Genomic DNA, 13303 nt, shown 5'->3' with positions numbered 1-13303 from the left:
TTTACATTGGTTTACAATATTATATACATTTCAGTAGTACAATTCACACTTTACTTGTGTATACCTCAGTGTACCCACGACTATAGGAAAAGGGAGGTGGGAGGTGGGGGTCAATTTGATAATGGTGAATAGAACAGTCCATTTTTAGAACATTTCCATCACCCCCCAAAATCCTTCAAGACTGTTTGCAGTTGATTTTCATTCCAACTCCCAGTCCAATGAAATGAATGATATGCTTTCTGTCTCTATGGATTTGTCTTACTTTGAAATTTCCTATAAATGGACTCACACAACATGAAGACTTTTTTTGTCTGACTTTTTCTCATTTAGCACGATGTTTTTGAGGTTCTTTTATATGGTAGTATATACCAACAGTTCTTTCCTTTTCATTGTTGAATATTCTATTATACAAAGTTTACTATATATTGTATTATATGGATACACCACATTTTGTTTCTCCATTTGCCTAATGCTATGAACATTTGTGTACAAATCTTTCAGTGAACATTTGTTTCACTTTATCTTGGGTAGATATGTAGGGATGGAATTGTTTGGTTGTAAATCTATGTTATACTTTATATGAAGTGGCCAAACTGTTTCCTAAAGTAATTGTATTATTTTACATTCTTACCAGCAATATTTGCAAGTGCCAGTTATCTACAACCTTGTCATACTTGCTATTGAACATCTTTAAAGTGATAAGTCATTCAAGTGGGTATGTGGTGGTATTTCAGTGTGGTTTTAACTGCATCTCCCTAATGACTAATGACCTTGAGTATATTTTCATGGGCTTATTTGTATAGGGATGTGTTTTCTTTTATTCAGGTTTTCTATTTCTTCCTGATTCAGTCTTGGATTGTTTTATACATCTAAGAATTTGTCCTTTTTTTCCCCCAGATTTTCCATGTTTTATGGCATTAAGATGTTCATAGCAGTCTCTGAGGATTCTCCATATTTCTGAGATGTTGTAACTTTCCCTTTATCATTTCCAATTCTATTTATAGAGTCTTCTCCCTTTTTTCCTTCATGAATCTAATAGACAGTTGTCGATTCCATTGACTATTTCAAAGAACCAACTTCTGCTTTCATGGATAGTCTCTATTGTTTTTATGTCTACTTTCTTCTCTATTTTTTTCCTTCCATTTGCTTTGGATTTAGTTTTTTTTCTTTTTCATTTTTGTAGCTTCCTAATTTCGAAGGTTAAGTTGTATAATTGAGATTATTTTCTTTTCTAAATATATGCATTTATAACTATAAATTGCTTCTAAGCACTGTGTTCAGTATCTTGTGTTTTGTTTTCTTTCCTCTCTAATAAAATCTAATAAAAGGACTTTCTAGTAAAAGTCCTTCTTAGATAGAGACCACATCTGAGAGGAGAAAGCAAATATTGTACAAAAATGAACAATGATGTAAAATATATATGAATAAATACATTTAAAAGATGAAAAAGGTCCTTCTTAGAAAAAAATAGTGTCAAATAGTTTAGAAAGTATAAAGGAATTATAATAGGTATAAATAATTTAAAGAGTCATAAATATATGGTACACATAAATGGCTGAATATGTTAGTTTATTTACCTATCTCTATGAAAACATTTCTCTATCAAAGTTTTTGGGGATTCTCCAGAACTTAACTCCCATTGTTCTCACAGAGAAATAAAACTGTGCAAAGATTGTTACATATCGAAGATCAAGCAGGTGTACTATTCTCAAAGTCAGGATCCACTGTACAAATACTATGTAAATGCTGAAGATGTTCTAGAGATGGTACCAGAACTACTTATTTAATTCACATCAAATGTATTCTAAAAAAAATTACATTTTTATCTGCTGATACATTTCTTACACAAATGCTAGAAAAGACACAAATTTTGTTCTGTGACTCCATGACTGTGCGCTTCCATAAAAGGAAATGTTAACTAAAGAAAACTTATGGTAGAAAAGTAGATTTTTATTAGAGTGGCTTAATTTTTACTTTGAAAATTTAAAAACATTTGAAAAATTCAACTTCTTACCAGTAACATGTGGCTTGCTGGTTGTCGAAGGACTCTTGCAGCTCTTGTGATGTGTGCGATGGCTTCCTTGAAGAACACCACAGAGTAAGATCTCTAGTAGAAGAAATGGGACACATGAGCTGGCTGTCGGTATAGAAAAGCCACATGCTCATTGTGGTTTTACATGCAAGGGCAGTGGTGTGAAAACAACAATCCTAGTGATTCCATAAAATGGTTTACATTATGAGAAATCAATTGGTAAGGTGAGGATTGTTCCCATGCCAACATTCTAATTAGTGAGATTAGGGAAAGTCGTGGACTTGAGAGAAGAGAATGGTGGAGAAGAGCAAACCCAGACTGCTTTTCTACTGCCCTGTTTTGGAGGAGGATGAGTAGTGGGAGGGGAAAGTTTAGGAAATTGGTTTATGGTGTCTAATTTTGTTGGTGTTTCTATTCTAGTACATCTCTGCCCACAACAATGAGAAAGATGTAGAAGAATCAGACCCATTTTGATGTTCCTTGTTACTAGTTTGGATCCTCTTATCACATGCTCTTGTGTTTCTTAATTCCATTAATTCTAGTCATTCAACTCCCTACAGCATCAACTGTGCACCTTGTATTTAAAATTAAACCCTAACTAATAAGACAAAATAACATGAAATTAGGGGCCTCCCTGGTGGCGCAGGGGTTAAAGACAGCCCTATCAAGCTGTCACCAGCCACTGCAGCAGGAGTTGGATCCCAGGTCCTCCAGGGAGCTACCCACATGGTGTGGCACACCTCTCTTGTCTCGCCCGCTACTCCCTTCAGCAGTGTATTGCAGTGGATCTGCCTGTTCTGCTCCCCACTCTCTCTGATGAATCCTCTCACCCCATTCCACATCTTTGGTTTACACCCCAGTTCTTGTATGCATAAATAAATAAATCTTTTAAAAAATAACATGGAATTATATTTCTAATAGTCTTTTAAAACCTGAATACACACATTTTTCCTGACCTCTTTTACACACACATCTTGAATATATTTGAATTTATATACATACATGTGTGTACAATAATTTGCATACACATTTAGTACTCAGATTTTATAAGCTATACATTTTTACCTCTGATGTTGTTGAATTCAACTTTATTTGGAATTCATTGAGTATACTAGCAAGTTTGTCATAGTCATTGGTATTCTGATACAATTTTTTTTTGTGAGACTTGTTTATATCCAAGAAATCCACAAATACAACTGCATCATTCATCAGTTTTTCATTTGTCCATTGAATCTATTATAAGAAAATAATTTAGTAGCATCTGTTAATAGCACAATTCTAGCTGTTAAGCTAATGTAATATATCTGTAACAGATAAACTTTTGGTCCAATAGGTCTAGGTTATGGGTTATAACTTCTTAACTAGTTTGTGCCATGAACTTTTTTTTGGGCAGTGAAACCTGTGGGTCCCTTCTCATAACAGTAACTTAAAATGCATATTGCAGAACATAAGGGTTACAAAAGAAACCAAATATATTGAAATTCAGTTCCTATAAGGACTCTGAGAGTCTGTGAGTTCCAGGTTAACAATCTCTGTTTGTATCTGTTTGTACCTTGAGGCTCACCAACAATCTGAAAAAAGAATCTTCTGGAAAGGGGTAATGTTGGCCAGAAATGGCAACAAGAGACAGAAAACATGAGTTGAATCTTGCAAGGATGGTAATCAGTGAGCCAGGGCAAGGGACCTTCAGAATAAAGAAGACAATAGAAATCATGATATACTCTGGCTAGAATACCAGCGTATGAGGCTGAGATGCTCAGATTTCTGGCACAGATGGAGGCTTATATGATAATGTCAGTTACTGAGCTAAGGAACTGAGTCAGGGCAGAGTATTTGGATGGCAAAAAGGGTGCAGTGGATGAAGTCTGCAAATTGTTTTGCAAATGTTTTTGCATGTTGAATTTGAAGGGCCTCAAGTAACAAACATCCAATTTAAAGGTCAACCTAAGGACTTACTTCAGAGTTAATACCTGCCTGTATTTGAAATGTTGGTATAAGGTCTTACATTCTTTTCAATATTATGATATCTTACATTTATTGAACACTTATTATGTGTCAGAAGTTGTTCTAAGCACTTTCCATGAACTGTGCCAGTAATTCCTACCACAGTACTCTGAAGTAGATAAAATTATGACCTTTATTTTAGAGATGAGGAAACTGAGACACAGAATATCACGTGCCCAAGGCTCTGCAGCTCTTAGGAGTGGTTGAGCTTTGGCCTTGGGCCAAGTCTGTGCCTGTAACCTTTATATTCCAATGCTTCCACGCTATTAAAGTGAGAACAATAGGGGAGTTACCTGGTAGTCTAGAGTCTTGAGTGAAGGAAAGTAGAAATAAGATGAGTATGAAACATCACAAAAGAGTAACACCAGGGAGGAAAAGGAAGAAGAACTGCATGCTGGGTAGAGTTCTGAGAGATTCTAGATGAGTGAGCAGAGGTGATGGTGAATGCAGAGATGGCAAAGAATTATCCAAAAATCTTTATGGAAAGGTTATTTTGCCTGATGTGAAAAAAAAATTGGTGAATTGAAATGATGTGGATTAACACTAATAATTACATCAAGAAGGGTCTGAACTAAAGAGCAGAAAATCTGGACAAAAATATGTGTGTGTGTATGTGTCTAGACAAAATTTTTTGACTTTCTGAATTTTTGATTCACATCATGTAAATTAAGACACATATATACACTTAGGTTTATATCTATGTAAATGTTTGTATTCTGAGTTTATATGCATGTCTGTATACCTACCTCTTTATATATCTCTTACATAAAGATTTTATTCCACATTTCTCTTACTATGGTAAATACAGTTGTGCCTTTGAATTTATTGTGTACCCAGACTTCTATGAATAAAATGAGAGAAAGTAACACACCAAGAAGAGAGAAAGGGGGAGTCACCTTTTGAAAAGAATTTCGATGTTAGCAAGAAGTACAGTAACAGGACCAAGTTCATGGCTCCATTTCATTAAATCCTGATAGTGTGAACCTGAAGCACTATCTTTTGTGCTTCAGACACTGCAGAAATTAAAATTCAAAGAGCTGGGGAGAAGTAAGGGATCTTGTTGAGGTATCAAGAGAATATATACTTCTACTAGCCCTGGAGAAAATGAGCATTTTTGAGGTTCCTAACAGGTCAAGGACATAAGCAAAGGCATCAAGACTTTATCACTTCTATTGAATATCAATCAAATCTATACTTATTCAGACATTTTCAGGTTAAAGTAGAATGTTAATAAAGTTTCATTAATATTATTGTACCTGGGGACTCTTATTAAACATTTTGCCTGAGATATCATTTAAAATAATTTTTTAAATACAAGTTTACCTGAAAATAATTCTCAAGATCCTTTGAAAGAAACTGATGGAAAAGCCCCCTTTCGGTATGCTCAATTAAGCGATCATGAAATACTCGGGTGGCTTCATGAACCAAGAACAGAGCAGCCATCTCTGGGGAGTCAATAACCTTCTTGTCAGCTTGTAGCAATCCCAGGAGAAGCTATTGGGGATTTTAAATAATGTTTTTTAATTAATAAGATTATATGTGAACTAAAGCCTCAACTTTTGCTAATTTTGTTTCTCTAATTCTTATCCAAGGTAAGATTTACCAATTTCTACAAGTGATAGAATGTTGATGAAATGGGGAAGGGTAAATTGGCATAGCATCCACCCTTCAGGGGCCAGGACTTGAGGCTACTCAATCTCATCTGATAGAGAGGCTTTGCCAGGAAGGAAAGCCAGGAGTCTTAACTATGATGATGATATGGAGGTTGAGAGTGATATAGTTTGATATGTTCTAACTTCTTAATTTGGATTTAAAAAAATTTTTTGAAGGGGCTTCCCTGGTGTCGCAGGGGTTAAAGTCTTGTGCCGCTATCAAGCTATCACCAGCCACTGCAGCATGAGTTCGATCCTGGACAGAGCCAATCCATATGGCATGGCAGACCTCTCATGACTCACCCACTGCTCCCCTCAGCAGTGTATTTCAGTCAAATGCACCTGAAATACACTGTGCTCCACACTCTTCTCTGGTGAATCTTCTCACCCCCACATCTCTGGACTATACCTCAGTTCTTATATGCATAAATAAATAAAATAAATCTTTAAAAAAACACATTTAACCCATTTCAAACATTGTATGTGCCATTTTGAGCTTAGGTCCTAAAGCAAGGGGAAAAAAGAAAAAAATCCATAATTAAAAAAAACATTTAAATTCTGAAAACTGAGGATGATGACTAAATCAGCACTGTTGGCAACATTCCTTGGTGTAAAAAGCAAGAACTGTGAAAAAACAAGCATGTTTATGAAATGCACACTTGCTTTCATTTTCTGGGAACCATATTAAAATCTTAGAAATAGATCAAAACCAAACATCTATGTTATAATCTTGCCACTTATCCCTGCTGAAGACCCCAGTCAAACTTGTAATAGTCTTAGAAGTTTCACCAATGAATTCTCTGCATGGAATTATTTTAGCAATTCTTTTTAATTGATTCATGGGATAATCAGCTAATCAACAGCAAAAGTAATCAATTTAATTTCTCCTTTATTTCTTTTCTAACAGTTTAATGTTGATTCTATCAATGAGTTGAGAAATGTGAGAGAATTTAGTAAAATTGCATTCCTTCAACTTATATTTTAAAATGAAGCTAGAGAGTGAATTTTAAAACAAACCTTAAACACATCTCGAAGATTAAATATGTAGTGACATTTCATTGGAGTTGGTAACATATTCTGACACACTTGATAGTATAGAGCTAAGGAACAAGATATTATATTATCAGTGCTTTTCTGAACATCAGATGTGAAGTTATTGATGGAGAAATACATTCCCAAATGAGCCTGTAAAAAGAAATTTCATAGTGTAGTTGCCAAAAATGTTAAGGATAAACTATTTTAGCTAATCAAAAAAGATGTATAAAGTATAATGGAGGGTAAATAGAGGATAAATTTCATTTAAAATGTTAGTAATTAGAATCCAGTTTAAACAGATGGCAAGTAATATAAATATGTTGTGGGTTTTGTAAACTGGGGACAATTGGTCCTACTGTAATGAATGGTGTAAAGGCATGAATTCTGTGTACTCTGGGACAAAAAAAAGTATGTGGATATACCCTTTATACATGCATTAAATAAAAACCACATGTTTCTTTTTTTAATATTCTTTTTTAAATTTTATATATTTTTACATCATTTTTCATTTTTGCACAATGTATGCATTTTCATCTTGGTTATAGTCTCCATACAATTCCTACCCCCCCCCTTGTTTTGATCCTACTCCCTACTCTCCGCCCTGTAGTGTGTCTCTGGTTTATAGTTGCTTGTTGATTTTGATTTTATTATAATTAGTCTTTTTCCTGGTCACTTATTTAGGTTTTCTAAATCCCTGCTATTAGTGAGACCATCCAGTATTTTTCTTTTCTTTCTAGCTTATTTCGCTGAGCATGATCCCTTCCAGCGCCATCCATGTTGCTGCAAATTGCGTGTGTTTATCTTTTTTGATTGGTGAGTAATATTCCATTGTGTATATGTACCACATCTTCTTGATCCAGTAATCTATTTTTGGGCATTTGGGTTGTTTCCATAGCTGAGCTATTATAAATAGTGCTGCTATAAATATAGGGGAGCAGGTGCCCTTTTGAATTAATGATTCTGTGTCCTTTGGGTAAATACCTAGGAGTGGAATTGCTGGATCATATGGAAGCTCCATCTTTAGCAGATTGAGGAATCTCCACCCAGCTCTCCATAGTGGTTGGACTAGTTTGCACTCCCACCAGCAGTGCAGGAGAGTTCCTCTTTCTCCACATCCTCTCCAACATTTGTTGTTTGTAGTTATTTTAATATGTGCCATTCTCCCTGGTGTAAGATGGTATCTCATTGTAGTTTTGATTTGCATTTCCTTGATTACAAGTGATGTTGAACATTTTTTCATATGCCTGTTGGCCTTTTGCATTTCCTCTTTGGAGCTCTTCTTATTAGCTCTTCTGTCCATTTTTTGACTGGATTATTTACTTTGTTTTTGTTGAGTCTCATCAGCTCTTCATAGATTTTTGTGATCAGTCCTTTATCATTACTGTTGTGTGCAAAAATTTTCTCCCAGTCGGTGGGGTGTCTCTTTGTTTTGGTTACTGTCTCTTTTGCTGTACAGAGGCTATTTAATTGATGTAGTCCCAGCCTTTATCATAAATGGGTGTTGTACTTTGTCAAAAGCTTTCTCAGCATCTATTGATATGATCATATGGTTTTTATATTTCTTTTTGTTGATGTGTTGGATTACACTGATTGATTTTTGGATGTTGAACCATCCTTGTGCCCCTGGAATAAATCCTACTTGGTCGTGGTGAATTATCTTATGGATATGTCGTTGGATTCTCTTAGCTAAAATTTTATTGAGGATTTTTGCATCAGTGTTCATTAGAGGGATTGGCCTGTGGTTTTCCTTTTTTGTGTTTCCCTTGTTCAGTTTTGGTATGAGTGTAATGTTGGCTTCATAGAACATGTTTGGTATTATCCCTTCCTTCTCAATTTTTTGGAAGAGTTTGTGAAGGATAGGCACTAGTTCATTTAAATGTTTGGTAGAATTCATTTGTAAATCCATGTGGTCCCGGGCTTTTGTTTTGGGGGAGGGTTTTGATTACCATTTCAACTTCACTGCTTGTAATGGGGCTGTTTAGGTGTTCTATTTCTTCTTTATCTAGCTTTGGATGGTTGTAGAGTTGTAGGAATTTGTCCATCTCTAGATTGTTGAGCTTGTTTGCATATAACTGTTCATAGTAGTCTCTGATTATTCTTTTGATTTCTGCTGTGTCTGTTGTGATTTCTCCTCTTTCATTTGTGATCCTATTTATTTGTACTTTCTCCCATTTTTCCTTTGTGAGCCTCGCTAGGGGTTTGTCTATTTTATTTATTTTTTTCAAAGAACCAATCTTTGGTTTCATTGATCTTTTGGATTGTTCTTTTAGTTTCTATGTCATTTATTTCTGCTTTGATTTTTATTATTTCTTTTCTTCTACTGGTTTTGGGGGGTTTTTTGTTGTTCTTTTTCTAGTTCTTTGAGCTTTGATGTTAGGTTGTTTCTTTGAGTTCTTGTTCTTGATGTGAGCCTGTATTGCTATATATTTTCCTCTTATTACTGCTTTTGCTGCATCCCATACATTTAGGAAATTGGTATCCTCATCATTCAACTAAAAGTATTTTTTAATTTCTTCTTTGATCTCCTCATTAGTCCAGTGGTCTTCCAGTAGTGTTGCTTTCAATCTCTATGAGATAGGAGAGTTCCTTGCCTTCATTTTATGGTTTATTTCTAGTTTGATAGCTTCATGGTCAGAGAAGATGGTTATATACCACTGTTTCTTATGCCCATGAAAATATGTTCTTTATACTTAGTGACAAATTGTAACAATGGGATAGAAAAACGGGGGAAAATCCATTCATTAAGAGAATTTTCTTTGTATGTTATGGTTTTAAGTTCTCATATTTATCTTATACTATGCATTAACTTTTTTTTTCAATAGAAAATTAATTCGCTGGGTTACCTGGAATATAGCACATAAGGCACTTTGTGGAGGATGAGGCAATACCAGAATGGAAAAATGTTTGAGGAGACGTGGGCTAATATCCCTCCTCTCAAGGGGAGGAGCACATGATGCAACAAGAGAGAAATCTTGAATAGTCTATGAAAGAGTAAAACACAAAGGTAATTAAATATACCTGTATAAAGTGAAATACACACCTGACGCCAACCCTCAAAGTTGAAACCCATCCTAAAACTAGCCCTGCATTCTTTCTGCCCATCAGTTAGCTATTAGCCATGTTTAGTCACTTTCCAATTTTCAGCCTGGCTGGTTCAATCAGATACCTTATGACTCCCATTGCTTCAATACCAAAAATAATTTGTTCTTCACAAGCAATTCTGCCTGTCCAGATAAAGAAAACCCAGTAGTCCTGGTCCAACCCTTGCCCAAGAGGCATCCATGACTCAGAAGGATCTGATCCCAGCCCAGTACAGATAAGAGCCTACCACTGCCAACTACCTTCAGCCAAACCTACATTCTTGCATCCTCAGCTCACCCTCCACCAATAAAATTCAACTCTGATTTTACAGTCTTAAAATATAATATAGCTCACTCCCCTGGCCATTTGGAGAGGCAGGTCTGAATCTGGGGCTCCTGCCTCCTACTGAGTGGCTCTGTAATAAAGTCCTTTCTTCTCCTAAATACCAGGGGGGCATATCTTTGGCATTACTGTGCATTGAGTAAATGAGCATTTGATTTCCTGGTAGCATGACCATTTTTCTGGCCCCAAATGGACAAAAAAATTTAAAATGTTTAGGCAAAAAGATTAAAATTATTATTTACTGCAAAACAAAAATTATAATGGTAATAAAAATCTATCTTCTTTGAAATAAACCAATCTAAATGTAATTTCAAGATATGTTACTTCTAGGAGGCTTTCTAATGTCATCAGGAAATAGACTATTTTTCAAAAAGCAATCACTGGAAAACAAGGCTGACAAAGAGAATTCTGGTGACAAAATCAGAATAGCCTAGTAAGTGTGTCTCCAGAAAGCCCAGGGTTGACACGGGGTGAGAAGAAGGTTGATTGTTTACAGAATAGCCATGTGACATACTGAAACATCACAGTATTATAGAGTTGGGTGGAATCTATCATCCACTCCTCTCAATGTGGTCCTTCAACAGCTTTCTTTCTGCCTATCCCAATGCCCAGCATCACAGAAATCGCATCAAAGGCCTGCCACGCTATTTCTGGTCAGTTCAGGGAATTTCTTCAGGTTGTGCATTCTATATCCACTTCTTGATTTCTCTTTTCTCCCATCTCCTAGATTCTCCCTGGTGGGCTACTTCTAGATTCTTATCTCTGCCTTAGACTAATAGTGGTTCAAGCTAGTGTGGATCACCCAGGACCCTGGGTTGAAGTCTGTCGGAGACATGAAGCTGTAACCACCATCTAATTTTTATAGATGAAGAATGAAGGTCCAGAAAGTTGCAGAAAAGTTGGTTCTGGAACACGGGGTTGGTGATTTCCAGAGAAGACAAGAAATAGGAAGAAAACTGCATTTATTTTATTTTTTTTAAACTTAAGCCATTCTAATTTGGTTCAATGTAACAAAAATAAATGCACAGAAGTTCTCCCTGGGCAATTTTTTGACTTTGCAATACTTCTGAAAATCTGTGATCTAAGTTCTTAAAAACAAAGATGAATTTAATTTCATTAATAAATATGTAAAGTAATCTCACATAGAGATTAAGGATGTATTTGTTACACTGCATTTTTACTAGCTTTTCTCATGTGTTTTAATGGCTACTGCATTAAAAAATATAATTATTGATCATTTAACAACAGTGAGCATTACTTGACTTAGAAACAAAATCTGTAGGACATACTTGTAATTTTTACTAAGACTTAATTCTACTAAAAATAGAATTTCTATAAGCTTATGGACCTGTACAAAATTGCAAAGATGCAGCTGGCATGGTTAAGGATTTAACTGTGCTTTATATCTCCACCTGATGAGGTTTTATCACTCAATTTACCCAACATTGTTACAAATGTTTAATTTTTTAAGTAACAATATTTAATGTGAACAAACTTTTAGTATATACCTACCTTCCATGTAAGTTTTTCAGTATCATAAACTCCTCCCAATTCTAGTAACTGTCTGATTAATTCCAGGGCCGGCTGTGTTCCATAGACATCTGGTTCTGGCATACTCAGATCATCAATGAATATTATAGTCTTAAGGAAGAAAAAGTACTTTAAAACATATTAGTACTGTCTTTCTTTAAGTTACAAATTAGAACTATTAATTATGCTATGGCATAAGAACAAAGTTGCCTGTGATGTCTGTTTTTCTATCAAAAGGCAACTGGGGGGGGGGGGTTCTCCCTGGTGGTGCAAGGGGTTAAGATGCAACACTGTGAAGCTATTGGCAGCCACCGCAGCATGACAGTTTGATCTCCAGCCAGGGAGTTGACCCACATGGTGCAGCAGACTTCTCCTAACTTGCCTGCTGCTCAGTGTATTTCAGTTGATCCACCTGTTCTGTTCCCCACTCTGTCTCTGGTGAATCCTCTTACTGCCTGCACCACTGGCCTATACTCCAGTTCTTGTAGCATAAATAAATAACTCTTTTTTTTAAAAAAGGCAACTGAAAATTTCTATTTTGAAGACGTGATTTTGGAAAATAATGCTACCTATAGTATTATGTCAAATAATACCTATAGTTTTATGTCAAATAATAGTTACAATAGTTAGTTGATATTGGATAAAGTCATCTATTTTTAGGTATTACAAAGGAATATGGCTCAAATAATTGTTAAAAGGACTATTCATTCAACACTTACTTATTGAGTGCCTACTATTTAGCAAGACACTGTCTTAGATTTTTATTTCATGTGTACACCAGTTTAAGACTAAGACTATTATCTAGAACAATTACATTTCTACTTCAAATGCTGTTGTCATGAATAACCAGCAGAAAATTCAGACACATTTCCAATTTTTAAGCTTGTGTTACTTTTTCACTTTTGTAAGTATTATGCATTGAAGTATGACTATATTCTCTATGCATTAGTTTTAGATTGCATACATTTTTGTAAAAATAGTAAAATGTTTTAAAATACAAATAATCACTTATTTTGAATTATTTAATTTGCTACTCAATTTCATTTAATTAAAACATTCAATTCCCCCTTTTTTGTATCACAAACCAGATGATTAAAGATAATTTGGCCTGACTGAAATTTCTCTTGCTTACATTTTTCATTTGTGTGATTTGGTTGCCCAATTATTATCCTTTCCAAAATCCTAAAACATACCAAATTAGACAAAGACCTCCAAATTTATCCAGCCAAAATCAAGGAAATCTAAAGTAAGCCCTTAAAAGCTCTTGAAATCAGTAGCCACTGGGTTCAATGCATGCATGAAGGAACAGCTGTAATTTTCTTATTAATGTATCTTGCAAATCTCTGGACCCTGAAATGGTTTAAGGCTACAAAACTAGAGTCAATAGTTGGTAATTTCAACTTTGACACAGGGTTTGGTTTAACAACAGGACAGTTAATAATGTGCTAGGCAGACAGAGAGTAAAAAGAAGAAGCATCTATCACCATTTCAAGAAAGAGTTGCCCAAGTTATAGTAAGGCGATACTCTTGATACCTTCCCCTAGGGCTTCAGATACCACATTTCTCTTCTTCTTAGAGTTCCGAGCCATGGTAACATGAAGAAGTGTGCTAAAACACACAGTAACCA

General features: G+C 35.2%; 1 protein-coding gene across 1 annotated transcript in view; it reads right to left on the bottom strand.

The window, feature by feature from the left end:
* The window catches only part of DNAH14 (dynein axonemal heavy chain 14), a gene marked incomplete at its 5' end in the record, with an annotated part of 230846 nt that overhangs the window by 84361 nt on the left and 133182 nt on the right, over positions 1-13303 (bottom strand). The window contains 6 exons of the mRNA XM_084254058.1: positions 2015-2107; positions 3098-3265; positions 5360-5530; positions 6706-6873; positions 9567-9704; positions 11659-11787. Coding sequence (XP_084110184.1) covers positions 2015-2107; positions 3098-3265; positions 5360-5530; positions 6706-6873; positions 9567-9704; positions 11659-11787 — 867 coding nt within the window. The remainder of the gene's footprint in view (positions 1-2014; positions 2108-3097; positions 3266-5359; positions 5531-6705; positions 6874-9566; positions 9705-11658; positions 11788-13303) is intronic.

The sequence above is a fragment of the Talpa europaea genome, assembly GCF_964194135.1.
Source record: "Talpa europaea genome assembly, chromosome: 14".
NCBI classification, from domain to species: domain Eukaryota; kingdom Metazoa; phylum Chordata; class Mammalia; order Eulipotyphla; family Talpidae; genus Talpa; species Talpa europaea.
The sequence above is the reverse complement of the archived record's forward strand: the minus strand, read 5'-3'. Positions and strand labels throughout refer to the sequence as shown.